General features: G+C 57.2%; 7 protein-coding genes across 7 annotated transcripts; 3 read left to right on the top strand and 4 right to left on the bottom strand.

The window, feature by feature from the left end:
• Positions 1-35: 35 nt before the first annotated feature.
• Positions 36-2,654, bottom strand: P884DRAFT_216583 (uncharacterized protein). Its single transcript, XM_069439319.1, has 3 exons — positions 2,093-2,654; positions 1,835-2,028; positions 36-1,779 (listed from the first exon to the last, which is right to left on the bottom strand). Exons 1-3 carry the CDS (start codon positions 2,199-2,201, stop codon positions 445-447), a joined length of 1,638 nt encoding a protein of 545 aa, XP_069301093.1. The 5' UTR covers positions 2,202-2,654; the 3' UTR covers positions 36-444.
• A 3,402-nt stretch (positions 2,655-6,056) lies between these two features.
• Positions 6,057-8,489, bottom strand: P884DRAFT_254781 (uncharacterized protein). Its single transcript, XM_069440924.1, has 7 exons — positions 7,826-8,489; positions 7,693-7,740; positions 7,555-7,621; positions 7,228-7,456; positions 6,953-7,032; positions 6,714-6,830; positions 6,057-6,561 (listed from the first exon to the last, which is right to left on the bottom strand). Exons 1-7 carry the CDS (start codon positions 8,301-8,303, stop codon positions 6,381-6,383), a joined length of 1,200 nt encoding a protein of 399 aa, XP_069301092.1. The 5' UTR covers positions 8,304-8,489; the 3' UTR covers positions 6,057-6,380.
• A 1,048-nt stretch (positions 8,490-9,537) lies between these two features.
• Positions 9,538-11,319, bottom strand: P884DRAFT_191666 (carboxyl transferase domain-containing protein; the record flags this gene model as incomplete). Its single annotated transcript, XM_069437602.1, has 2 exons — positions 9,538-10,672; positions 10,733-11,319. 2 exons carry the CDS (start codon positions 11,317-11,319, stop codon positions 9,538-9,540), a joined length of 1,722 nt encoding a protein of 573 aa, XP_069301091.1.
• Positions 11,320-11,667: 348 nt separating this feature from the next.
• Positions 11,668-13,180, top strand: P884DRAFT_254779 (acyl-CoA dehydrogenase/oxidase). The gene has a single exon (XM_069440923.1). The coding sequence runs from the start codon at positions 11,789-11,791 to the stop codon at positions 13,136-13,138; it is 1,350 nt and encodes a 449-aa protein (XP_069301090.1). The 5' UTR covers positions 11,668-11,788; the 3' UTR covers positions 13,139-13,180.
• Positions 13,181-16,903: 3,723 nt separating this feature from the next.
• Positions 16,904-17,917, top strand: P884DRAFT_254777 (NUDIX hydrolase domain-like protein). Its single transcript, XM_069440922.1, has one exon. The coding sequence runs from the start codon at positions 16,985-16,987 to the stop codon at positions 17,612-17,614; it is 630 nt and encodes a 209-aa protein (XP_069301089.1). The 5' UTR covers positions 16,904-16,984; the 3' UTR covers positions 17,615-17,917.
• A 268-nt stretch (positions 17,918-18,185) lies between these two features.
• On the top strand, positions 18,186-19,932 carry P884DRAFT_216568 (uncharacterized protein). The gene is made up of 5 exons (XM_069439318.1): positions 18,186-18,363; positions 18,488-18,714; positions 18,778-18,946; positions 19,015-19,162; positions 19,266-19,932. The coding sequence occupies exons 2-5, from the start codon at positions 18,597-18,599 to the stop codon at positions 19,578-19,580; spliced, it is 750 nt and encodes a 249-aa protein (XP_069301088.1). The 5' UTR covers positions 18,186-18,363; positions 18,488-18,596; the 3' UTR covers positions 19,581-19,932.
• Positions 19,933-20,046: 114 nt separating this feature from the next.
• On the bottom strand, positions 20,047-25,029 carry P884DRAFT_191538 (uncharacterized protein; the record flags this gene model as incomplete). The annotated part of the gene is made up of 2 exons (XM_069437597.1): positions 20,047-24,793; positions 24,866-25,029. The coding sequence occupies 2 exons, from the start codon at positions 25,027-25,029 to the stop codon at positions 20,047-20,049; spliced, it is 4,911 nt and encodes a 1,636-aa protein (XP_069301087.1).
• Positions 25,030-25,033: the final 4 nt, after the last annotated feature.

Below are 25,033 nucleotides of genomic sequence, written 5' to 3'. Positions count from 1 at the left end.
CCATCAACAATTGCAAATCAGTTTGCAAGAATGCTGTGGGACTTGCATATGAATGTGCCTGGGTAAATGTATATACTAATTGCCCTGTCCATCAAAATGTGCAGGTGTTTGGGCTGTCGGGATGTAGGATCCAGGGCCATCTTGGAACATAGACTGCTCATCTTATCGTCTCCTTCTTGCGGAAGGATCGCCATTCAACCTTTTTGGCAGATAAGGGAAGGCTTGAGAAAGGACCTAGGCCGTTCATATGCCCCTAAGACGCCGAATGCTATGCAGATGATATGATTACTTGAAAGGTCGGTGAGTGCCCTTGCACATCATGCCCTAAAACGCTGCCCGAATGACTCCAGTTCCCTACAAAACGCATTGGGTGTTCAAAACACCGACTGTCCTACCCTATGTTGCGTATGGTGCAAATCGCCTCAGTATGGCTGAGATGTGCATCTACTTGTCTTCTCCCTTTCGAGGCTTGCCACCGCGCGCCAAGAGCAGAGTAAGCTCGCTCTTTGACCGTCCAAAGGGAATCGCCGGCACGGGACTGGGAGGCGTCGGCTTGAGTTGCTGGTCAAGCATCGAAAATGACGGTCGCGAGCCGAGCATGACCCGATCAGGTATGTTCCTCGCCTCGGGGACAGCGGGATCCGACGTCACCGTCTCCGAGTCAAACTGGCCTCGGGCGGTTGCGGTGACCATTGCCACACTACTTGTGGGCTGCGACGGGAGAAGTGCAACGCCAGGCTCTCGAGGCCGATGTGGGCGGTCTGTATTGCTCGAACGTGAACGAACCATGGGAGGTGCTGCGTACCCAAATACCTGGTCTACCACGAATCCCGCGACTGGCGGCGGAGCGGCTCGGGGAGGGGCCGCTAAACGTTGTTGGAAGGTTTCTTGCCGGCCTTCGGCAGCCTCATTGTATACAACGCTATCCCTGACATCCCATGTTGATCTCCGTTGCGGGCTGGGTGGACGCGATTGCTGCTCTGTTTCAGCTTGGTCGGACTGCCCCTCGGCCTCGACGGTGAAAGTCTGAGAAGTGGACCCCTTGACGGCTCCTGGATTTGCTCGGCGCTTTCCAACAGCTTTAATGCTTAGGCCGGAATCGCTGGTTTGCGATGACGATGACCCCTGCCCAGACATCTGAGGGGGGTTGGGAGTTGAATATCGCTTAGATGCTGAGCGCTTAGAAGCCGTGCCCAAGCCCGCCACCACTCGCTGATTCGAATCTGACCCTGTGGACGATTGTGAGCTTGGTCTGCGGACCATAACAGGCCGCCGCTTAGATGCTGCAGTGGTCGCCACAACCTTCTTTCCGAGAGTGGGTACAGGTTTCTCGCCCACTGGGAGAGAAACCGGTGGAGGTGGCATGTCTGCCGCGGGCGCGACTGCTGGTTGCTTCCTTCCTGTCGTCTCGGTGAGGTTCGACGCAGGAGGAGAGCTCGCGGAAGCAGTGTTTTGTCTCTGCTTTACCGACAAGGGCAGCGGTGGGGGAGGCATTTCCGAAGTGGTTACCGAGGCCGTGCTTGATGATACGGCTTCGCCATCATGTACGGCTTCTTCACCAGAAGCGGGCGGCGAGGCGAATCGTGCAGTGGGTCGAGGACCCGATGAGGACGGCCCCCTCGACTTCTTCAGAATTGGGTGCGGCGGTGGTGGCCTCGAGGAAGAAGGTGTCAACCCCTTCTTTCCGCCCGAAGGGGCAGATCCTTGGTCTGAAGCATCGCGTAGGGATGGGGTCGACTCGTTGCCGTGACCTTCAGCTCTGTGACTTGGGCCAGGCGCCTGAAAGCAGCCGAATTAGCATTCGCATGCCACCACAGGCTGCACAACAGCGTACCTTTGGCCGCTTGAACCGGTCGGCAAGTGAAGGTAACGGAACGACTGTCGGACCGTTCGAAAACTCCTCGAAGAGCCTGGCAAGCTCTGGACCACTGAGGTTTCGTAACCTGGCACTTCCCCAGACGTGCCACCAGAAGTTCTCAAGGCGGAATGCGCTAGGGTCGAACAACCTTCGGAATGTAGTTGTGTAAACTGGTAAGCGAGTTAGTTCAGCTATTCGAGCGGAGCATATCTGTAACAAATCAATAGGAATTACCATTCCAGTATTGTCTAATCTTCTCAGGGGGGACTACGGGATAGCTCGCTATTTCAGCATAGATTTCTTTGGTGTTTTCGAAAAAGCCTACGGGCATCACCGCGCCCATTTTGGATGTGGTCGCCCTTGGGTTGGCAAGTCGCGGCGGTCTAGCAGACAGTCGGCGCTTCGTGGATGCCGCGAGACCATGGCTTGCGCAGAGCTCCAGGCAGTTCGGTCCCACTCGTTTTCCGTGCCTTACGGCAAGGCACGCATGAGGTGAGATACGGCGCCTTCTAGCCGGAGAACCCTCAAAAGAGGGATTTTAAGTCACAGATGATAGAGGTTCGGTGTAGTATCAGGTCTTGGTGATAGTTAGTCTCTCACCAAAAAAAAAACAATACTGGCTCGCAGAATGCTCCACCAATGGGATGAATGGTTTCTTAGGTGTGCGAGGGTGTGAGGTAAGGATATGGGGCCTTCAGCTGGAGGAAAAGGGTGGGGGAGGCACGTAGAGGGCCTGGCAGACCCGACCACGGTGACGTGGTCGCCGTCTGGGCGTAGGGCCCAGGACGCGGAGGAGTGAAGAGGGTCTCTCTGCCATGGAGGTTGGAGGTGACTCTTGTCGCAAACAGGCCAGCAAGCCGGCAACCTGGACGGATAGCTCCGATGACAAGAATGCAAACCCACGAAGCTCCTGCCCGCCGCGCGACTTTCTTCTTATCCCGTTGTGCCAACCAAAGGCACCAACCATCATCGTCTGGGCTTTCTGTGCCGTGTGGCTCAGGTTGGGTACAGGAAGGAGGGGAGGGGGTTGTCAGACACTTACAATGCACCACACGCCGTTCAAAGGCTCTTGGGGCCCGACGGCGGGCTGGGACGAGTGGAGAATTCTTCTTCACCGCCGCCCTTCTAAACCCTAATCTGTCGACCCCAGATCCGGCCCACTGTCCTGGGCCCAAGATGACGAGAAAATATAGGGAAGTTGTTGCCCAACACGGAAGAGTGAGTGTTCGAGCTTGTTTGGCGGATTCGATTCAATCCGAGAGGAGACACCGAAGAGACCGGAGTTTGCCGAGTTCATGCGCGGCGGTGTTTGAGGGAGGCACACCCTGCAAAAAAGAAACGGCCACCTCGGGCCAGGAGCGATCCAGTCAGCCGACCTTGCCAGAGGAACGAGCGGCGGAAAGGAGAAAATGAATGGCTGACCAAAGTGCTGGCCGCTACTGGCTGCCTGGCTGCTCGAGAAGGCGCGAAGTGAAGAATTCGAGACAATTTCACTCTCGGACGTAAATTGCCAAACAGATGTGGAAGGCAACGTATATGCAGCCTTCCCGTTCCCCTGCTGACCGGTGATGGCTACAGGGACCAGGGTGTTGCGAAGCACTTCCTGATTAGCGTTGCTGGGGGGTTCCTGGGCCTTGGTGTTTGTGGGGTGTCTCGAATGCCACTCACTCGGGCAGCTGTCACGCGGCGATGTGTCTCCAGGGGGATTGATTTGATAAACGCATGCCCATCACGACCGTGACAATTCCATTTTCCCCGGCTCTAACGCTTCTACTGCGTAACACGCCGATAAAAACGGGCGTGCTCAGCATCTTGTCCGCCCCAGCCGCGGCGTTGCGAATTGGGCAGGTGCCTCCGGAACAAATTCGCAGCTGCTTACTTTGAGTTCGCGCAAGAATCACGAACTTCGGATAAGAGAGAAGGGACGAGACGACAAGGAGCGCCTGGTCGGCTACCTCCGGATGATGATCAATTTGCTTGGCTGAGGTTGCTACTCGCTCGGTAGAAAATCTGGGAATCGTCTCATTACTCTTGGAACCTAGAGCCAACGTGATCTCTCGTTTCTTTCTTTTTCTTTTTGCCACCGTCCGCAAGTTCCGTCCTCTGTGCCGACTCCAGCATGGGACCTGCTGTATCTCCGCAAGGCGAGACAATGGCAAACATCACCTGACGGGGTCAATGCAGGCACGTGGATTGAAGGTGACACTGGAGCCAAGCCCTCCTCGGCCGTCCGCACGGAAGGTCACAGACAACCCGCCCTACACTACTCGCGGGCACATTGCACCTTTGGCTGCAAACTTTAGCTTACTGTGTAGGTACCTACCTAAGTGCGTATCAAGAGTGTATGTAATGTAACTTACATACTCACGAATCCACATCACACGGTTACGGATTTGGCTGCCTTTGACCCCGCACACAACGCCTCTCTTTCCCATCTGCGAAACGTTGGGTTGCTACACCAAGGCAGTATGCCGTTGCTTCTGGAAGGACCCTTTCTGTCCGATTCCGCGCCGAATAGCAACAATCGCCGCGGCTGGTGTAACGGGGTCGCGCCGCCCCCACGTCTGACCTCCTCCTCCTGGAACACGGGCTGGAGGCTCTTCCATGCAGCTGTTGGTCAGCCCGAGCATGACGTGAGCAAGGGACGAAGAAGCCAAAGGCCCCCCCATCACCGCATTGCGGTTGCTGACGAGCCCGGCCTGTCGAATTGGGTCCTGGTGAGAGAGCTTCCCCATGGCCCTGCCGACCGGGCCAACCCCGGATTTCAACAGTTGTAACATCGGTATCTTGGCTCAGCTCGTCGAGTATCAGAATAGATCAATTCGTTCAAGTGCAAACCCAAGGTCTTTGGTCTTTGCTCAGCTCCACAACGAGACAGGGAATGACTACAAGCGCCTGAAGACTTCCTCCGGCCAGCCAGCCGGCCCCCAGACGTTACAATCACATCACACCAATGAACGACAATCTCGCCGCGTGCACGAGGTGTTGCTCAAACACTGGAGGCTAAGTGCATTCTATGCGCAAGAGCCCAAGCCGCCCATTCGACGCTTTTCTTTCTCACCAGTCAATCAGATTAGGGTCAGAAGACTTGCGACTGACGCTCCTCCGCGGTGTCTCTTGTACTTGAATGGCCGCTGTCTGCTAGCGACTTGGGCACTTGTAATAACTTTGATCGCATGGGTTTGTCGGGGCCAGGACTGCTCTCTAGAGCCCATCGAGCAATCTTGGCTCGATTTCGGCCAGGCAAGTAGCATATCTGGCAGCATCGCACGGGACCCCATCTAACAAATCATCTGGTCGAGAGCCAAGGAGTATAGAAGTACCTACGAACAGTTTAACGACACTTTCAGCGAATGGTTCGCGCTTATTGTCATTTTCCCTTTCTGTGATATTCCGGCAGTAGAGGGGATATGGACAGGCCCCAGCGCCTCGCATCACTGTCACTGCCCGTCATCTTATAACCGCCATATCAGGAGGGTACCTGATCGCGGAGTAGGAGGTGGGGCTCTCTTCCAGCGCGTGGATTTGCACTCTTCCCGGGCCGCTGCTTTTTCCGAGGGGAGAGCCCTCAACCCTGGCGGCCCAGTGGTAGGGCAATGTGAAAGAATTGTAGCGTCCGGGAGCCTCACCACCCCCGCCCACACTCCTCGCCTACACTCGGCTTATGTTGGCCGAGGTATAGAGATCATGTACGTCTCACAGAAAGAGGTAGGTAGGCGCTTGCGAAACGGGGTGATGATGTGCGATCCCAAATGGCTAGGTCTGACGTGGCGTCCGGCCGAATGTAGTCACTCTCAGTATATCTGAGCCCCGTCTCCGCATCTGCATCCTGATGTTCTCCTGGCTCCTGAGCTGGAGTGTGTACATACTCCACATGCAGAGGTATGTGCATGTAGCTACAGCTCAGCTGTTGTGGTGCCTCGCGATGTGACTCCTGAGTGAGGATATGATCATGGTTGGCTGGTTCGCTCGCCGAAACTTGCCCCACACTCGGGATGATCTAGATCCATGTGCCAGGGAGGGAGGAAGAAAGGGGAGCTGGGAGGCTGAACGCGAGATCTGAGAGACGTGAAGTGCAATGTTGGTGGGTGACACATTGGAATTGTAGTGTACGCCACTGATGCATGGCATCTCGATCGCCACCAGGCGGTCTACGCTCTCGAACGGTTCGTTCGTGGTGGAGGTAGTTTACTTGTACCGTAGCGGAGGGGTGCGGAAGCGGTGCCCTTCAACCTATTCCATATTAGGCTGCATCTTGTTTTTCTTTTGTGAGACACAAAGGGAGGTCTAGCTAGGCCGACTTGGCATCCGTAGACAGCTGTGCGAGTGAAGACACAGAGTGAGAGACGGCTCCCAATAGGAGAGAGCGAAGGAGTTGATGGTAGGCCGCAGATCTCCAGAAGCCGTCAGTCGTAATACGTACCATCCAGGGTACATACCTAGTCATCACGCATGTACATGCAGTACAATATAGAATTACGTCCCACTTAATGTCCATGCCGTTCCCCGCACCCGCCCGGTGTTATGTCACAGTATAGCCGCCGTCAACACGCAGATCAGCGCCCGTTACATAGCTCGAGGCGTCCGAAAGCAAGAAGACCACGGGACCCATCAAATCCTCGGGCGAGCCCATGTGGCCCTGGGGGATCAGGGAGGTCCACTGCCGTTTGAGGTCCGGATTGTCGTCGAGGATCTTTTGCGTCCTGTTGCCTCGCGGGTCAGCTTTCAGCAGGCACCGACCAGCCACGTCTCGCACCGGGAGCCAGTATGATGCAGCACACACACACACGCATGCACGCACGCACGACCTGACGGCCGGTGCGGCTCCCGGTGGTTTGAGGAAGTTGGTACTTACAAGGCTGTGAGCATGTAGCCCGGTGAGATGCAGTTCACGCGGATGCCGGCCTTGGCCCACTCAACGCTGAGCGAAGCGCACAGGTGGCGAACGGCTGCCTTGGCAGCGTTGTAGGGACTGTTTTCATTTTGGGGGAAGCAATCGCGGACGAGTCAGTTTCGATATTCACGGTGCTTTGCTTGAGGGAGAAGGGTAGAACGGGGTATGCGGGACGAGGATCCTGTGAGTCTGGCACTTACGCTTGCGGCTGGGGGACGTTCACGATGGCACCGCTCATGCTGCCGATGAACACCATGCTGCCCTTGGCTTTGCGCGCCATCTAGTCATTGGTGTTGCACTCTCGTCAGCAAGACTCGAACCATTGCGCCCAGGAGATGAAGCAAGTCGGCACAAAACACCGCTCAGCATCGTTCGCTGAACTCCTTGAACTTGTCGTCTTCGGTCTTCCATTCCTCCACCTTCTCGCAAAAGACCCGTGAGCACAAACGGGGGAAGGAGAGGCAAAGCTACTCACCAGATGCCTCGCTACAGCGGTAGCAAACAAATACGTCCCATCCACGTTAACACTCCATAGCTTGCGCATGCGGTCGATCGGGTAGGCGACGGCCTCAAAGTTCTCGGTGAATCCAGCCGAGGTCACCAGGTTGTCAATCCGGCCGTGCTCGGCGATGATCTCGGCGATGCAAGCCTCGACGCTCTCCGGGTCCGACACATCGGCGTAGTGAGCCGTGACCTTGGGGGGCCTGCATAGGGGAGAGCTGGTTAGACGGTGATGGACAGGAGGAAGAGAAAGGAGGTCAGGGGTTATGTTGTTTAAAAAAAGACAGAAATATGGACCGACTTCTTATCTGGATGGTCTTTCCGGAAGGTCTCAACAATGTTCTGCGCTTGCCGGGTGGCTTCCTCCTCTGAAAAAGGGAGTTAGCTAAGTGCAAAGCCAGGTACCTAAGGTAGCGTTGCCAGTTGATATGACACATACTGTTCAGGTCGACGAGGGCTAGGTCTGCCCCGCTAATGACGATACCCTCTGTAAACCTGTTAGCCCATTCACACTTCCGTCTTTTCACCCCAACCTGCAAGGGGAGATAATAATGGCAACCTAGGCAACTTACGGCCCATCACCAAGCCCAGCCCTCTGGCTCCTCCCGTCACAACGGCAACCTTGCCCTGCAACGAAAAAGTCGCGAGCGTGGGGAAGACGTGGGCACCAGCGCGGTCTGTACCCTCTACCGGCATGGAAGCCGGAAGCTGGTGCTCGGGAGGGTACTCGACTGTGATGGACTCATCGGTCCGGGCAAAGGAGCCTGCCGTCGGGGCTAGTGTGTCATGTGCCGGCTTATTCTGCGTGGTATTCTGGGGTCTGTTGTTTCGGTTGTTGTTTTGGCCGTCGTTGCTGCTGCTGCTGTCCTGCCGACGAGCTGCCGGAACGGTGTGGAACCCGGCAACGGCTTGGTTTCTCTCCAAATCCCGAGCTCGTCGGAGCCGGCTCGGGTTCATGCTGTGTGTGGAGACGCAAATCCTCCCGAGAATCCGGGGCGTGGGGGTACGCCCCGCAGCGCTGCGGAGGATCCGCCCGACTGGTAGAGACATGATTGCTGTCCGTTCCGGGATGCAGATGGTGCAACAGACAAACTCAAAAAAAAAAAGTTAAGAAATGACGCTTTTCCGCCGCCGACTCGGAGGTTTGCGTGAAGTGCGTGGTTCGTGTTGCCACGTCCGGCCTCTGGCTTCGAGGGAGGGGTAGTTATACGCGACTTCCCTCAGAGTCGGTGCTTGCCATTTCTGAAATCTAGACCCAGCATTCTCAGCAGGATTGTGGACCCGGGAGGGATGAACATGGGGCAGATCTGCACCTTTGCTGAAAGCCTGGGGTCTGCACCTGTGGTTCTGATGGGATGGAATCTTCCAGCGGAGGTTTAGCGGATGAACTATTTACGCAGTGCGAGCAATCTCGGCTTGCCCTTCTGGTTGACGAGCCATCGCACCCCGCCATCGAGGTCACGAGAACGATCAAAATCTACCTTGCATATCACCCAACAACGTACCCCAAGCGCCGAAGGGGAAAGGGTGTGCGGGCCGCTGAGACGAAACAGTGAGCGACATCGGAAATGAGACGTCTGACATGAATACCAAAATTCCCATGAAAACCATGGTGTGTGCAGGATGTATTTGTGGTGTAGTATACGCTAACTATGTACGCTACTACTTCCGCGCAAGTATCGCATGCCTTTGCATACATAACCTTAAAAAACCTTAAACATAGCATACTGGATTGGGCCAATGCGAGGCAACATCGACGCTTCTTTGAAATCAGTCTAAAAGGGCAGAAGCTGGGGGCGCAAATCGGAAAGGCTCTCCGTCCCGCACACCGCCATTGCCACGGTTGCTTCTGCGACCGTGCATGACAGGCCATCATCGCCTCGGCCCGTCTCTGGATCTAAGCCGTTCCCGAAACCCAGGTCGAGGCTTTGGTTAGTGGGCTATGGAGCGGCAAGGTTGTGATATCGGCGGCGCATGGGTTTGCGCTGCCTTGAATGGAAGTGCATCTAGAGCTGGGATCGATACATGCAAAATTGTATGGATGTATCTGCTAACCTGTCAAGATGCCATATGCCTCCCGGTGCTCTATATCTATCCTAGCATGTCTGAGATAGGCACATTGTTACAGAATCGATGTTGAGGCTCGTGCCAAGGTTACATCCTGAAAACGCCAAACTTGGTTTGTCCAGGGGTAACAACATTTCGGCCGCCCATTGCTGCATTCAACCCGAGACCCAGGTATTGCCGCGTATGCTGCGGCGGGATGATTCCATCGTCCTAGTCATCACGTGTCAGCGAGTTCCCTGAGCCGGGAAGCGGCAGAGAAAACAAAATCGGGCGCTGAGAAGCCAGGAGCGAAGCCAAGGTTGAGAGTACTTACCCACAGCCGCGCCGACGAAAAGACGCAATCGCTCTCCCGTTCAATCCGCTCCTTCAGCCCAGTGTCGACCTTCTGCCCGACCGTCTCCATGACGCTGGCAAGCTGCTCGCCTCCCATGACACCGATCCTCGCATTGGGCCACATCCAGAGGAAGCGGGGCGAGTAGGCACGGCCGCACATGCCGTAGTTGCCGGCGCCGTAGCTGCCGCCCACGACAACGGTGAACTTGGGCACGTCAGCGCACGCCACGGCCGTGACCAGCTTGGCGCCGTTCTTGGCGATGCCATCGCGCTCGGCGTCCCGGCCGACCATGAAGCCGCTGATGTTCTGCAGGAAAACGAGCGGGATGCCGCGCTGGGCGCACAGCTCGATGAAGTGCGCGCCCTTGAGGGAGGAGCTGCTGAAGAGGATGCCGTTGTTGGCCACGATGCCCACACGGTGGCCGTAGATGCTGGCGAAGCCCGTCACGAGCGTCGTGCCGTAGTCGCGCTTGAATTCGGCAAAAGCTGAGCCGTCGACGATGCGCGCGATGACCTCGTGGATGGGTATCGGCTTGCGCAGGTTGGTGGAGGCAATGCCGAGGAGCTCGGAGGGGTCGTAGAGCGGCTCGGAGAAGCTGGGAGTCGGCGTCGAGGCGGACTTGGTCGGCCAGTTGAGGTTGCTGATGGACCGGCGTGCGAGCACGATGGCGTGTGCATCGTCCACGGCGAGGTAGTCCGTCACGCCCGAGACGGACGAGTGCATCTTGCCGCCGCCAAGCTCCTCCGGGCTGACGACTTCGCCGGTTGCTGCCTTGACAAGTGGTGGCCCGGCAAGGAAGATGTGTCCCTGGTCTTGCACAATGATGCTTTCGTCGCTCATGGCCGGAACGTAGGCGCCGCCAGCCGTACAGGGGCCCATGACTACCGCGATTTGCGGTATCCCTGCGGCCGACATACGCGCTTGGTTGTAGAAGATGCGCCCGAAATGCTCGCGGTCGGGAAAGACCTCAGCCTGGTGGGGTAAGTTGGCGCCGCCCGAGTCGACGAGGTAGATGCAGCTGTGCGCCAAGGGGGGTCAGCGACGGGATGGACCGAGCAGCTCTTCGCTTGCAACTTACGGTAGCCTGTTCTCCTGGGCGACGGCCTGCGCCCGGAGATGTTTCTTGACAGTGATGGGATAGTACGTCCCGCCCTTGACGGTGCTATCGTTGGCGACAATCATGCAGGTGACGCCCTCGACCACACCAACGCCGGTGATGACACCGCCCGCCGGTACCTCGGCCTCGGGATACAGCTCGTGACCGGCCAGCGGCGACAGCTCGAGGAATGTGGTCCCGGGGTCAATGAGCGCCGTGATGCGGTCCCTGGGGAGCATCTTCTTGCGCGCCAAGTGCTTCTCCCTCGCCTTTGCCGGCCCGCCCTGCTGCACCTTCTTGGTCAACTCGTCCAACCGGGCCATGGCCTCGCCCATGAGCCGCTCGTTTTCCTTGTATTCATCAGAGCTCGTATCGATGTTGCTCTTGATGACGGATATGGCGCCTGCATGGTGCGGCGCGTTGAAGGTTGCAACCGTTCGTCTTGTTGTCGCGGCGCCGGGGAGGACCGGGTTGCGGTTGCGGGGCCGCAGTGACCGCGGGCGGGCGCATTGACGACCCAATTGCCGGGAGAGGAGCAGCATCTCCCTCAACGATGCTGACAGCGACATTCTCGGGGTTCAATTGAAAGTGAGGTCCCGCTACAATCACAACATTAGGCAGAAACCCAGGCAAGGCGAGAGAGTGCAATGGTGCACGATTGCTTTTGGAAGCCGAATATACCAAGCGGGACAGCAGAACAAGAGGTCAGGGAAGCATGCCGGCCTCCACTGTATTACCCCAAAAAACCTGGGGTAGAGTGTGGGGACGGCCCGAGGCAAACCGGCGTAAGCCGAGCCCCAGTCTGGCGGCTGCTGACAGCCAACGATGTCATAGGCAAGGCCTGCTGCTGCCCCTGGCAGGGGCGCATGCGACTTGGGGCCTCGGGAAGGGGAAGCATCGGCTTAAGGGGAACGAAGAAAAGGGGACCGCCCCCAAAGAACACCGAACAAGTGAGAGTACCAAAATCGACAAGTTGGCTTCTATCTCCTTTTGTTTTTTTGTTTTTTTCCAAACTCAAAGTCAGTCAATCAACTCACAATGCCAGGCTCAGCGATATCACGAGCGCTGTCGCGCGCAGCGAGGACGAGCCCCGCATTCCCCCGCGGTTGCCAATTCGGCTTTGGGGTACCATCAACGGCGGCAGCGGCAGCACCACCAGCAGCAGCGTTCGCATTCGCCCGCCAGCAAAGGCGCAATGCCTCGTCTAAGCATCCCAAGGGCTTCCAGCCGCCCTCGCAGAGCGACCTCGCCGAGCTGCGCGAGCGCGTCCAAGAGTTCACCCGCCGCGAGTTGACCGAGGAGGTGGCGGCGGCGACCGACAAGAACAACGACTTCCCGGCCGACATGTGGGGCAAGCTGGGCGAGGCCGGCTTTCTCGGCATCACGGCGGACGAGGACGTGGGCGGACTGGGGATGGGCTACCAGGCGCACTGCGTGGTGATGGAGGAGCTGTCGCGGGCCAGCGGGTCCATCGCGCTGAGCTACGCGGCGCACTCGCAGCTCTGCGTCAACCAGCTGCAACTCAACGGCACCCCGGCCCAGAAGCAAAAGTACCTGCCGGACCTGATCGCCGGCCGCAAGGTGGGCGCCCTGGCCATGTCCGAGTCCGGCTCCGGCAGCGACGTGGTCAGCATGCGCACGCGCGCGACCGAGGTCGACGGCGGCTACGTGCTCAACGGTTCCAAGATGTGGATCACCAACGGGCCCGACGCCGACGTGGTGGTCGTCTACGCCAAGACCATTCCTGACGGCGGGTCCAAGGGCATCACCGCCTTCATCGTCGACACGGCCTCGCCCGGCTTTACCTGCCTGCGCAAGCTCGACAAGATGGGCATGCGCGGCAGCAACACGGGCGAGCTCGTCTTCGAGAACCTCTTTGTGCCCCGCGAGAACGTCCTCGGGGCCGTAAACGGCGGCGTGCGAGTGCTGATGGAGGGGCTCGACCTCGAGCGGCTGGTCCTGAGCGCGGGCCCGCTGGGTCTGATGCAGGCGGCCCTGGACGTGGCGCTGCCCTACAGCCACACGCGCAAGCAGTTCGGCACGCCCGTCGCCCACTTCCAGTTCGTCCAGGGCCGCCTCGCCAACATGTACACCAAGCTGCAGGCCTCGCGCGCCTACACGTACGCGACGGCCCGCGCCGTCGACGAGCAGGGGCTCATCCGCACCCACGACTGCGCCGGCGCCATCCTGTACGCCGCCGAGCGCGCCACCGAGTGCGCCCTGGACGCGATCCAGATCCTGGGCGGCATGGGCTACGTCGAGGAGATGCCTGCCTCGCGCATCCTGCGCGACGCCAAGCTGTACGAGATTGGCGCGGGCACGTCCGAGGTCCGGCGCATGGTTATCGGGCGGGCATTTAATAAGGAGTATGCCCATTTGTCAAGTTAGATGTTTATCCCTTTGAAGAAATAAAACAAGATTAAAATACCGCAGTACTCCTCTCTCTCTCTCTCTCTCTCTCTCTCTCTCTCTCTCCCCGCGAATTTCCCTGTTCGGAAACCAGGCCAGCCGCTGGGCAGTCCTTGGGTGCCGTGTAGCCGCGAGAAGTCGAATCGCGGCTTTCCTGTGCTGCTGGGACGGCTCGCTTCCGCCCTCCCCACCACCAGGATGGAGGCCTGAAACGACGATACCGTGTCCTGGCTGCTTGTTGGTGGAGCATACCTCCTGCCTACTCCTAACGTGTTGTTGTAATGCTGTTTCTGGTGTTGTATCCTTTGTCGCTCTTTCTATGCCGGCGTATACCGGTTTGATATATGAGTGTCCCTTCGGTATGTCTATATTCCGCACCTGTGTACATACGTACGTCCATGACATGAGAGCAACTGCTAACTGCTCCTACGCTAAGAGCGGCGGGGCTGCCAGTCTCCCGCTCCGTTCCGTTTATCTGTCCCCTGCCCCGTGTTAGGAGCCTGAACGGTCCGGCCCCGGCCCCGATCCTCCCGCCACTGCAGCGACATGGGGAATTCCAGGGTTGGGATTACACCACATCTATGGATGTCCGTACGTACATGAATCGTGTATGCCATGGTCATCGTACACTACTGCCATGTTTTTTTTTATCTATTATGGTTGCAGGATCGGGTGACACAGCCATGTCTCGCGAACCATCGGGTTGCCATCGTCTTGGTGTCATGAGAGACGTTCCAAGACCGAGGTGAACGGGTCGTACTGGAGTGTACTGTACGCCAGGTGTCACGAGGGACAGCGCGGCTCGCCTTGAGGGGTAAACGGAGGAGAAAGGGAAAACGAAGAAGAAACAATGAATTAAACTAGGGAGACGACGATCCTCTGTCACTCACTACCCTGCCAATGAGGTAGCGGCCCGGCAGCGAGGGGACGCACACGCGGGCCGGGCAGCCAAAGGCGGGGGAAGAACATGTTAAACTAGGTTGCAGAAGCGCCCGGGATTCTCCACGGTAGGAGAGTAGGAGGAGGAGGAGAGGGTAAAAAGGAGCAGAGGGAGAAGGGGAAGGAGGGTTTCAGTTCCATCGTCGGATCTGCCCGATTGGGAAAGAAGAGGAGAGAAGGCGACTTCCTGCACTCTGTACTGGCCCGGGTGCGGGAGCGACGAGCGATGCGGGAACCCGGCGGAGCAAAACCACCGGGCGAGTGGTGTGTGCTGCCGCACCTGTTACTTTAGTTTCCCACACCGACGTTGCACCGGCGCACATGTTGCGTGGGGGTCAGTCAAATTTACACTACCTCACTACCTCTCTAAGGTACGTACTATGCTGGAAAATGTATACAAAAAAACTTAACCTTAGAGTGAGGGCATCAGAATGAGCGTAATATACGGGTTCAGGAGGTTCCCGCGTTTCGAGATGAGAGCCATGCGGGAGTGAAGGCGAGCGAACCGGGCCGCGTTCCGCCCGGGAACGCTGCCTTGGCCGTCCCTGATATATTAAAGTTGCTTTTGCAAAGTCTACACCTACCCAAAGTATATTTTAGGTAGTTGTGTGCATGCATTATATTTACTCTGTACGGAGTATCTTGTAGGTACCTTACCTAGGCAACAGGTATACACAGTATCGTTTTGGGTATGTAAGGTATGTACATTTGTACGTTACGTCTCTGTGTAGAAGAGACGAACCCACAATCAACCACCAGGGGTAGAATACGCAGCGTACTTAAAAGTATAGCTGTACGCAGTATTAGGTCGTCTTCTTCTTGAAATATCGTATTCTCCCTTCCTTTCCTACCCTTCGTGTTTCCAGTTATTGCATCTCGTTCTGTTCTCGTTCAGAATATACCTGAACAGCGAAGGACTGTGCCATATGCGAGCAGTTGACAAGAGCTGTACATACATACATACACACTAGATAATACGTACATAACCTGACGCAGCTTGCTTCATCGAGTAGTCGGAAGGTTGTTTTAAATCTCGAGGCGTTCGCGACCGAGCCGGATCAAGTTGAACCCGGTCTCGCGTGTCCAGGTGCCAAGGAGCCCAGGATAGCGAAGCATGGGTGAAAAGGGCAAACCGGAAGGAAAGAAGGAAGACAAACGCTTTTTGGGACAGCTGGTGTAACTTCGATGCCGAAATGGGAACACTCAGTGGAGCGGATTCGCCGATTTTCGCCTTTCCTGGGCGTTTCTCTTTCACCATCGGGTGCAGCAGCCGAGTGCTGAGCTCATCATAACGCGGTGTTACCCCGGAGAAAGGAAATAAAGGGCGAGATACGGACTTATCTGACGAGCAGCGAACCCTTGATGCGGGCCAAATAGCGCCCTATCTAAGTCGAAAAAACCAGACGAGACCCCCTGGATCGGACGCTGCCCTATCAAGCCAGCTTTGTTGGTATACCTGCCAAGGACGTAAAACGACAGGGAACCTCTAGCACGCGCCAGGTCAATGAATGAGCGGCATTCGAGATCATGACTCTTAGTGCACTAGGGTTGACATGTCTCAAGACAATGTGCGCGCGGCAACGGTTTCTGTGGTCTCGATGTATTCCATCCAGTTTCTCATTGGAGGTAACGCAAGCATCACGGCTTCAAACTCGAAACACGAGCATCGAATAGCAAGATGGATTTTCCTGGTTTGAAGAATGTTTCGGATTGCTGAAGGGTTTAGCAGAGAGAAGTACGGATACATACCACGGAATATGATTCAATTGGGCGCATTCTGTGACGACACTATGTCGGCGTGTCCATAAAGACACTCAATCCGGTCGACAACTTTTCTTTTTTTTTCTTTTTTTTTTTTTGCCATGGTCTGTTAGACGGACCCTCTTTTGGGTGTGTGGGACAAGCGCTGCATGCGGCAAGGGTTGGCTAATGCAAGATATACAGGAAGAGAAAATGCTCATCAAGCGATTGGGCCATGTTTGTCGGTGTGGTCGGCGTCCCTCTCCCCACGGCAAGCCAAAGACAATGCGACTGATTCCGTATCCGGGTGTGACGGACCAGGCCAGCAACCCGAAGCCGGATGGTAGCTTGACTTGTGTGGCTAGACATTTACCCATAACGGCGCGCTGTGTCCCTAAATCGGGGGACAAGCCGATTACCGGTGTGGATGCAAGGGGCGAGCTCACCGGTCGGCTGGGGTGTCCAGTATCACCTACTCGGGAGTTCCTTTGCCTGATCGCATGTCTGACGTGACGAGTTATATCCGGGGTAAATCGGCCGGGCATTGTCCATGTCACTCTCCGGCCGGCTACCGCCGCAAGACTTTGGATGCGGGAGGAATGCTGCGAAGCTTTGGTTCCCGCAATGCGATGCTGCAGTCGCCCTGAAGCCAGCATCGGGTTACATTCCGAATTGCCCGTGTCCGCAAGACGGTTGGGGCCCCGGGAACTGGGGGGCCCAGCGTTGAGATACCCGAGTCCTGGGGCCCTCTTGGAGGCCGCGATTGGCCGGGGCTCTGTCGACCTGCATGCGGTGGGCGCCCAAGCATGCCTCCCCGGCCATGCATTCTCACCGGTCACTCGCCTGTTGCACAGAGCTGCCGCCCGGCGAGTCCTTGGGCCACATGGAAGGAAACGTTCACTCGCGTGGCTACGCCGCTGATTGGCCAGGCCCTCTTAAACTGGGAGAAAGGTTGCCGTATAAAGGCGCCCGGGTCCCTGGTTCAGCCTAGGAAGCTCGCTCTGATCGAGTTAGATTCTCCATCGGGACGGGAGACTGTCGTCTTCAGTTCCCTTTGCCGCGCGGCCACCATCAGTGTGCTCGACTGCTCAGCAGTTTGCCTCTTCGATAGCAACCATAGCCTAAAGTCGCACACCCACCAGGCAAATGGTGCGACAGGAACCGCGGCCGGGCTCGGACGAGTCCGAGCTCAGGCTTTGGCTAGACGAGGTTGACAAGAGCATGTGCTTCCGGCCGGCGAGCGCTCTCGGCATGTCATGCGGAACCGTTACGATCGACCCGCGCCGGGCCATGGTGCTCGTCATCTGGAATAACCGGCTGAAGCTCTACCAGCTGCCCAAGGGCAGGAGGAACCTCGATGAGAGCATGCTTGCGGCTGCGCTCCGAGAGACGTACGAGGAGACTGGTCTCCATGTAACACCGCTCCAGCTTGACGTTGCGACCCGTGCAACTCCGCCCAAGACTGCACTGTCCGACACATCCAAGAAGCCCCCAAACATCACCGAAGGGTACCCCAGCCACGAATTCGTCGGGGCATGCATCTACCCAGATCCGCAATCCGAGACCGAGGCTCTGAAGTGTGTCTACTTCTTTGCTGCGACTGCCGAGTGCACCGATATCCCGGACTCGGGGACGCAGGAAGAGTGGGAGAAGCTGGACGCGCGATGGATACCGCTCCGCGAGGTATCGAAAACGCTGCGTTTCGAGGCCGAGATACAGGTGGTAATGAAGGCGGTGCAAGATATGAAAAAATCGGGATACACAATCGAAGCGTGATTTGCCGCGGGCTCGGTGCGCTTGTCTTTGGGGGTCATCGGTTGTCGAGGTCCAACTCCTCCCTTGCTCTTCTTGCGTTGTATTGATTTCACTCACTGGAGACTCTGACAAAATGGGACGACGGAGCTTGCGAAGGACACTCCAGTGCTCGGTTTGGCAAGGGAGATGGGCCGTGCCTGCTGCATAGTGGGATTCAAAAAAAAAAAAAAAGAAAAAGGGAAATGAGCGTCTTCGTGTTATATTTTAGTTCTCTCTAAAGAGGAATCCGGGTCCGCCCTTGCGAATCCGAACATATGCCCTCACAACGCAGCAAAACGAGCGACGGGATGAGGTCGGGGCACCCACCTCTCGATCCCCTTCTGGCTGCCAACTCAACCGCCAGTGGTATGTGGAGGAATGCTCTTCCGGGGCAAAGCAACTTCTAATGTGGAACCCGAAGTCATGGACTTACCGAGGCAAGCGCTTCGCCATTGGCGCTTTCCAGCAGGTCGTCTTCGGCAAAGTGCTCGTCAGACCGCAAGTGACATCAGAGCTGCATGGGGTTGACCGAAGCTACCCCGCATTGCGGTCGCAACTCGGAACCCGGCTGAAGATGCTGGAACCGCATTTCGGGTCTGCCTGCCAAAGGGGAAAGCAAATATCTTTACAAGTCCAAGATTTACGGTTGGTTTTTTTAAGGCGAGACCTTCTTCTTTTGAATCAATCCGTTCTGCCCGAATTCACCAACAAAAACGAGACGCCAGAGAGAGGTATGCCCGTATTGAATCAGCTCCGTCTTGTAGCTGGCAGAGTTGTCTGCCCCGCACCTCCTGCTGCAAGTGTCACCTTATCGCGGCAGGGCCCTACTAACGCTACCACTCGCCGTTTTACTAGCAACCGACAGCTCGCCTCGCGAACTTCGCCGCCAAACACCCGCTTTATCCGGCAGTCCCAAGATAGTTTCTCGGCCCATCCTTCTCACTGTCCATTAACGACCGCCAAGATGTCCACCATGCCCGCAACCCACGGCCATAACGAGGCCTGCTGCAACATCCCTCCCGTTGTGTCGACGGGATACCAGCCCAAGGGCTCGTACAAGGAATACGGCGGCCTCAAGACCTGTATGACGCCCCTGCATTGTTCCTCTTCAGGAGGCCGTCGACCGCATTGCTGACTATGCTCAGACACGACGGGCCCTGCCGATGCCGACAAGGGTATCGTCGTCATCTACGACATCTTTGGCTACTTTGACCAGACCGTTCAGGGTGCCGATATTCTCGCCTACAGCCACTCCCAGAAGTACCAGGTCTTCATTCCGGATTGGTTCAAGGGCGAGCCATGCCCCATTGAGTGGTAGGTGCTCATGATCGGCGACCTTCGTGGAGGTTCAGCCAAGAGATACTGAGCGAAGTCAACCAAAGGTATCCTCCCAACACCCCTGAGAAGCAGAATAACCTTCGCGCCTTCTTCGGCAAGAACCCGCCCCAAGGAGTGGCCGATGCCCTGCCTGGCTTCGTTGACACCCTCAAAGCCAAGCATCCTGAGATCAAGTCTTGGGCCGTCGTTGGCGTAAGCAACCCCTACCCTCCCGGGAGTATCTTGTCGATGTCTCCAAGCCGGAACCAGCTGGTGCTAAATGACTCTGCTTGATCAGTACTGCTGGGGCGGAAAGGTTGTGAGCCTCATCACCTCGAGCGATTCAAACCCCTTCTCCGTCGCTGCCGAGTGCCACCCGGCCATGGTCGACCCCAAGGAGGCGGAGACCATCAGAGTGCCGCTCATTCTGCTTGCCTCCAAGGAGGAGCCCGAGGACAAGGTCAAGCAGTTTGAGGCGAACCTGAAGGGCCCCAAGCACGTCGAGACGTTCAAGGACCAGATCCACGGTTGGATGGCCGCCCGCTCCGACCTGTCCGACAACCGCGTCAAGGAAGAGTACACCCGCGGGTACAAGACGGTGCTCGACTTCTTTGCCAAGAACTGGCCGTGAGTTAAGCCAGAATGTCTGTGTGGTTGTGAAGGGGAGGCTAAGTTGAGGAGAAGGGTTGGGTCTGTGCCGGGTTCAGCTCGGTTGTAAGAAGAGGATCTGTAAATGTAGCTAGAACATACCGGACAGGCCAAGCCAAAACGCAGAATCGGAAAAACCATTGGCCTCAAAGATTACTCGGCTTCCTCCTAAGTCAGCGCCTGAACAATCACACGAGGGCAAAGCAGAATTGACTTCGCGCAATGGGAAGACTGTCTATATTCAGTTCATGTGTCTGTCCTCATCTCTTGACCTGTAACGAAGTCAAAATACGATCGGAGTGCAATTGAGGTCACTTCATACCACAACGGAGGAGACAAAGAATGCCACATAATATTGCCCTCCTCATCTTCGACAACTTCCCTGACTGCCTTCCTTTACCAGCACAGTTAAGACACATATAGCTTTACATTTCCTCTATCCACATACGTCACGCACCAGCACTCGACGTCTTCCACATGGCTAACCCCCCTGTATTCCTCCGCGGCACACCCGGCCGCCCGGACTCCTCCAGCTGCTTCTTCAGCCGCTTTCCCAGGCTCAACTGTGCCGCTGAGATCGGCTCCTCCCCTCTCGGTGGCGGCTTTACGCCCGCCAGCAACCCGCCGGCAACACCGCTAACGGTACCAGAGGGTACCGTTCCCGGGCCGGGCGACGACGCCGCGCTCTCGCGGTCCATCGCCCTGTCCGTATCGCCGCCGTCATGAACCCTCCTGCGCGAGGAGAACACGCCGCCCCCGCCTAGAATCCTGCTGCTGTTGCTGGAGCGGGCTCCCATTGCGGCCTCCGCCGTACCACCACTGTATTCTTCAGGACCCGCCCCCAGTCCGGAGAATTGGGCTTGAGAAGGGGGGGGGGGAGGGTTCGAGTCGTTCGCCCTGCGAAATACATTATGGAATTTGCCCGCGTCTGCCGGCGCAGACTTACGCCTTGACCGGGTCGACGACCTGGGCGTTCCGGAACCCGACCGCGGGGTCGCAGTGCTGTCCCCGCCGCCGCCGGCGGTCGATCCTCCTCCGGCTCCCCTGTCCTTATTATCTCCGCCGCCATCATTACCGGCGAGCAGCACCGCAGCCCGCAGCCCGGCCCAGCTCCCTGCCGTTTCGCTGCTCGCCTCCTCCACGCACCGGCACTCGTGACCGACGGGGCACTCGCTGCCTCCCAGGGCGTGCCACTCGGCGAGGCACGACTCGTGTGCGACGCACCCGCACGCTAGACACGGCGTGTACAGGCCGACGACGGGCGCCCAGCAGTAGACACATTGCAGTTCGGTTTGCGGGACCAGGTCGGCGTGTTCCCGCTCCGCGGTGCACCGGTGGCAGACGCCGACTGCACCGTTCATTATGGGCGGCTGACCAGTGGAATTGTGGGTGGCGTTTGGGAGGGCCGTGGCGACGGCGGCACCGCTGGCATTGGTCGCGCCGGCTGGTGCTGGGCGAAGGTACTCTGCCGGTTCCAGCGGGACGCCCGGATGTATCCGGCAAAACCCTGTCACATCAACGCCGCGGCCTGAATTGAGGAGTTCTTGGAAGAGACCGCGACGGTCGGCGAATGGTGAGGTTGGCGAGGTGGTTCCAGTGGGATAGAAAGGAGTGTTGTGCGGTGCGCTCTCTTCGGCGTAGTTGCTGGCCGTGGCTGTGCTGGGGGAGAGTTTGTCCTCGTTGAGGACGTCGAACTTCATGATCTCGAGACGGGAAAGAGGTTGGCCCCACATCTGAAGCATTTCCGCGTATGCGTAACGATAATTAGAATATACTTGGCGACGGTCGCGGTCAATCAAGAAGGTCGACATCCAACCGTCGTCGTCGAACTGGCCTTGACTTTCCGGAATGCAGGACACCCCAATTGGGACCATGGCTAAGAGGTCGTCTTTCCAGTACTCATCGTCCGAGAACGATGTCCGTGAGGTTCCAGGCGTGTCTGGGCCAGCGCCAGACACGGCCGAGCCAGCCCATGGAACGGCATTGGGGGTAAGGTTGCCCAGCATGGTCTCAGCAGGGCTCGGGCGCTTCCGAACCTGGTCCGGGGGCGAGCCTGAGACGATGCCAGCTAGCGCCCGCGGCAGACTAGCAGCAATCGCGGCAGCAACAGTCGAGTTGGAACGGTGAAAGAACTTGGTGTTGGGAGACGTAGATAGGCTCTGCGTTTGGGCAACCTCCCGCAAATGCTCCCTGGCAGGATTAGGAGGTGTCTCCCCGCACGAGTAAGAATGCGATTTCGGCTCTAGGGAGCCCGTCACCTCGTCGGCAGAGCTTGGGGGATCCGAGTAGTACATGGCCGGAGTATTAGCTGTCCTGGGAGTCGTTATGGCCGAACTGGCTTGACTCTTGTAATTCAAATTCCAGAGCGCGGGGTCGGTGGGAAAATATTCGAACGAGAAGGAGGGAGCTTTCATGGGCAACGGTGTCTTCGGCTGAGGAAGATGTGATGCTGCGATGGCCGCCTCCTCTTCAATTGAGTAGTCGCCAAATATGCACGCCAGCATGGCCAACATCTGGATGTCGGCGACCTTCTCAAAGTAGTCGAAGAGCTCGCTAATCAAGTCTCGCGCCAGAGGATGATGACCCCATCTGACTCGGCCAGCTAGATTGGACCCTGGTGCGCTAGTCTCCCCCGCTCTTTTCTCCTCGTTCGCATGGACCGCGACATTCCTTGCGATAACGAGCACCGGTTGCCCGCTGTGCCTCCAGTCATGTAGCTCAAGCGGGATGTCTCTTCGAAGAAGAAGCGCGGCATACTTCCAGACGTGGACCAAATCCTGATACCCGTACTTTTCGGCAACCGCGGCGTTGTGACTGCACACGTCAGCCCCGTCGCCGAAGATGGCATACTCCAAAGCAAGCTGCTTCTTTGACGGGAGGTCATTTTGTAAGTCATGGATGGAGATAATGTTCTTCGGTTTGCCTGGCTTTTTCCGGCTTGTCCCCGTGCCAGTCCCCGTTCCAGCGCCGGTGCCACCACCACTTGATCGTATCGACTCGTTGGCGCTCCACGTCTTCCGGAAACGGCGACCTGTCTGATACCACAGATCGATCTTGTGCATCGTTGTCGGTTCAGAATCCGTCGAGGTCGTCGACTCGGTGTCGTCCGAATCTTCCGACTGGTCATCCGTTGCAGACGTCTCGTCATGGAACCGATGTTTAGGAGGCGGAGAGTCGTGAGAAAGGCGACCGAAGCCGGCAAAGGTGGGCTCTCCTTTCGACCGCTCCTTGGTCGAATCTGGGTGCGGAAGAGCGAATAGGGCTTTGGCCTTCTCCTCCTTTGTCGGGAAGAAGCAGACCAACCTGCCATCATTGGAGAATCGAGCTCCGCAAAACATGGGCAGAGGCGTGACAGCCTGGCGCTGGGCAGAGGCCAAGGTTGCCGAGGGGTCCAGTTCGGTGCTGGTGCTGAGCTCCTGGGACATGGATGCCGAACCACCAGCTGGGATATCATTTTCATCTTCCTCGCTAGAGCTCTCATCTGCCAATGCGTCGTCGTCATCGAAGTCTCGGACATTGTTGAAAAACGCGGTACTCGTTTCGAGGTCGACCTCGCCAAGCAGATATTCAAACGCGGTGTCGAGACAGTTTTGCTTTCGTTGCAAGAATCGGTTCCCAAGTTCATGTAGTTCATGCTCGAGCTTCCGATGCGTCTCTTCTGGCATGAATGATGACTTCTCGACATAGAACCGCGGCGCCTTGCTCTTCGGGTAGCTCTTGGGAATATCCACCTTGACCTTGATGAAGATCGTTTCGCCGTTGACACCCCACGGCCCCTTGAGGGACGCATTCAACGTGAGAGCGTCCATGTCAATGTTCTCCCACTTGACATTGGGAAGCTGGTTGCTGATACGGAGGAACTCGTCCTGAATGGTTTCTGGCTCCCCCCAACCACTGTCGTAGCCGGGACCGAAGATACCCGAGTCCTCCGGACCAGCACGGTCGGGCGCGTCCGAGCTAGATTTCCTCTTTGACATGGTGATCCCCTTCATCCATCCGATCTGGAGCTGGGTTTTATCAACATGCTTGCTTGTGTTCGTCCTCGCCTTCATGGACGTGGACCTCCAAGAGGGTCCAACACGACGGAGGCCCGCATTCAAGCCGCTGCTCAGCGCACTTTGGCGAAGCTGCCCGCCACTACCAGGGCGGTCGGTCATGGTCGGGCTTCTGCGATCGCGGTGAACATCATCGACGGTGCGGAAAGTTTTGTATGGTGCACCCTTGCGGGTGAGGATGAGGTTCTTCATCAGGGGACGGCCTCTAAAGTGGCCCACGGATTCCAGAAGCTCATGCTCGACCTTGTGAAGGCGTAGCTCGTTGTCTTCGCCCCAGGAAACCAGCTGGAAATCGCGGTTATCTATACCCTCGTTGGTCACGCCGCCGCGACTTCTCCAGAGAAATTCTTTGGCCTTGTGATTTCCGTGTCCCGGGAAAACAGCGACAGGCTTGACTGCCCCATCCACTGGGGTTTCGGGATCGGGGCGTTGGTCGAAGAGGAACAAGTTGCCTGGCTCTGTTTGAGGCATGGCTAATAGGCCGTACCCGAAAGGCGTGTGGCGAGCTCGCCATACCGGGAAATCAGTGCGAATAACTCTCTGCGGTTCGTCGCCATCTTTGCCATAGTCCCAGAATTTGATGCTCTTATCAAGGGAGCACGTAACGAGGCAAGTGGAATTTATGCGGTTCCAGTCGACACCATAAATTTTAGACGTGTGAGCATCGATCGTCTTGAGAGGCTCAACCGACCGCCTGACATCCCATATGTGAAGCCGGCGGTCATGGGCAGAGGCGAGGACATTCGGATCCTGGCGGTTGTACTTGACTTGGGTGGCGCCAGCAAACCAGTCGCAAAAGGAGAGCACAGGCTGTCTCGGCCGCCGAAGGTCCCAACAGTAAACATAGCCATCCACTGCGCAGGTCGCAAGGAAATCCGGGTGGTGAGCGGAGAAATTGACATCGGTAATGGCTCTGCTGTGAGCCTGGAGGGAATGCTCAATGGCACCTGACGACGAGTCGTCCCGTTTGTTGAGGTTCCATACTAAACAGCGATGGTTTGCCGTAGAGGCCACCCAATAATCGCGTGCCGCAAATGGCGACCACTGCACGTCAACAACCAGCCATGGGAGGCCATGGCTGCTCAACCTCCGAGGAGGGCTCCAAGGCGAATCCAAGTCAATGATGGCAAGACCTTCGGGGCTGCGGGAGTATTAGACGGATTCTCAGCGGGGACAGCGGGGACAGCAGAGAGCAAAGGTTGGGGCAGCTCACGATGCTAAGGCAACATCTCGTCCTGAGGGGGAGATAGTCGCTGACCCGACCAGCCCGTCGACGTGGATTGCGCCATCGGCATCAAAGCTCTCGCTTTCATAGGCCGACCTGATCGGTTTCGCCTTCTTGGGGCCATCGGAGAGGCGCATGAAAGATAACGGCATGTTT

Source organism: Thermothelomyces heterothallicus, assembly GCF_042370625.1.
Source record: "Thermothelomyces heterothallicus CBS 202.75 unplaced genomic scaffold P884_scaffold_2, whole genome shotgun sequence".
Classification (NCBI taxonomy): Eukaryota; Fungi; Ascomycota; class Sordariomycetes; order Sordariales; family Chaetomiaceae; genus Thermothelomyces; species Thermothelomyces heterothallicus.
This window is presented reverse-complemented; position numbering and strand designations above follow the sequence as displayed.

Excerpts from the sequence above, each read along its gene's own strand:
- P884DRAFT_216583 (XM_069439319.1), bottom strand. The coding sequence starts at position 2,201 with ATGGGCGCGGTGATGCCCGTAGGCTTTTTCGAAAACACCAAAGAAATC. Across the intron at positions 2,029-2,092 it reads GATTAGACAATACTGGAATG|TTTACACAACTACATTCCGA; the intron begins GTAATTCCTATT and ends CTCGCTTACCAG. Across the intron at positions 1,780-1,834 it reads ACCGGTTCAAGCGGCCAAAG|GCGCCTGGCCCAAGTCACAG; the intron begins GTACGCTGTTGT and ends GGCTGCTTTCAG.
- P884DRAFT_254781 (XM_069440924.1), bottom strand. The coding sequence starts at position 8,303 with ATGTCTCTACCAGTCGGGCGGATCCTCCGCAGCGCTGCGGGGCGTACC. Across the intron at positions 6,831-6,952 it reads AACGTCCCCCAGCCGCAAGC|TCCCTACAACGCTGCCAAGG; the intron begins GTAAGTGCCAGA and ends AAATGAAAACAG. Across the intron at positions 6,562-6,713 it reads GGCTACATGCTCACAGCCTT|GACGCAAAAGATCCTCGACG; the intron begins GTAAGTACCAAC and ends GCGAGGCAACAG.
- P884DRAFT_254779 (XM_069440923.1), top strand. The coding sequence starts at position 11,789 with ATGCCAGGCTCAGCGATATCACGAGCGCTGTCGCGCGCAGCGAGGACG.
- P884DRAFT_254777 (XM_069440922.1), top strand. The coding sequence starts at position 16,985 with ATGGTGCGACAGGAACCGCGGCCGGGCTCGGACGAGTCCGAGCTCAGG.
- P884DRAFT_216568 (XM_069439318.1), top strand. The coding sequence starts at position 18,597 with ATGTCCACCATGCCCGCAACCCACGGCCATAACGAGGCCTGCTGCAAC. Across the intron at positions 18,715-18,777 it reads ATACGGCGGCCTCAAGACCT|ACACGACGGGCCCTGCCGAT; the intron begins GTATGACGCCCC and ends GACTATGCTCAG. Across the intron at positions 18,947-19,014 it reads GAGCCATGCCCCATTGAGTG|GTATCCTCCCAACACCCCTG; the intron begins GTAGGTGCTCAT and ends AGTCAACCAAAG.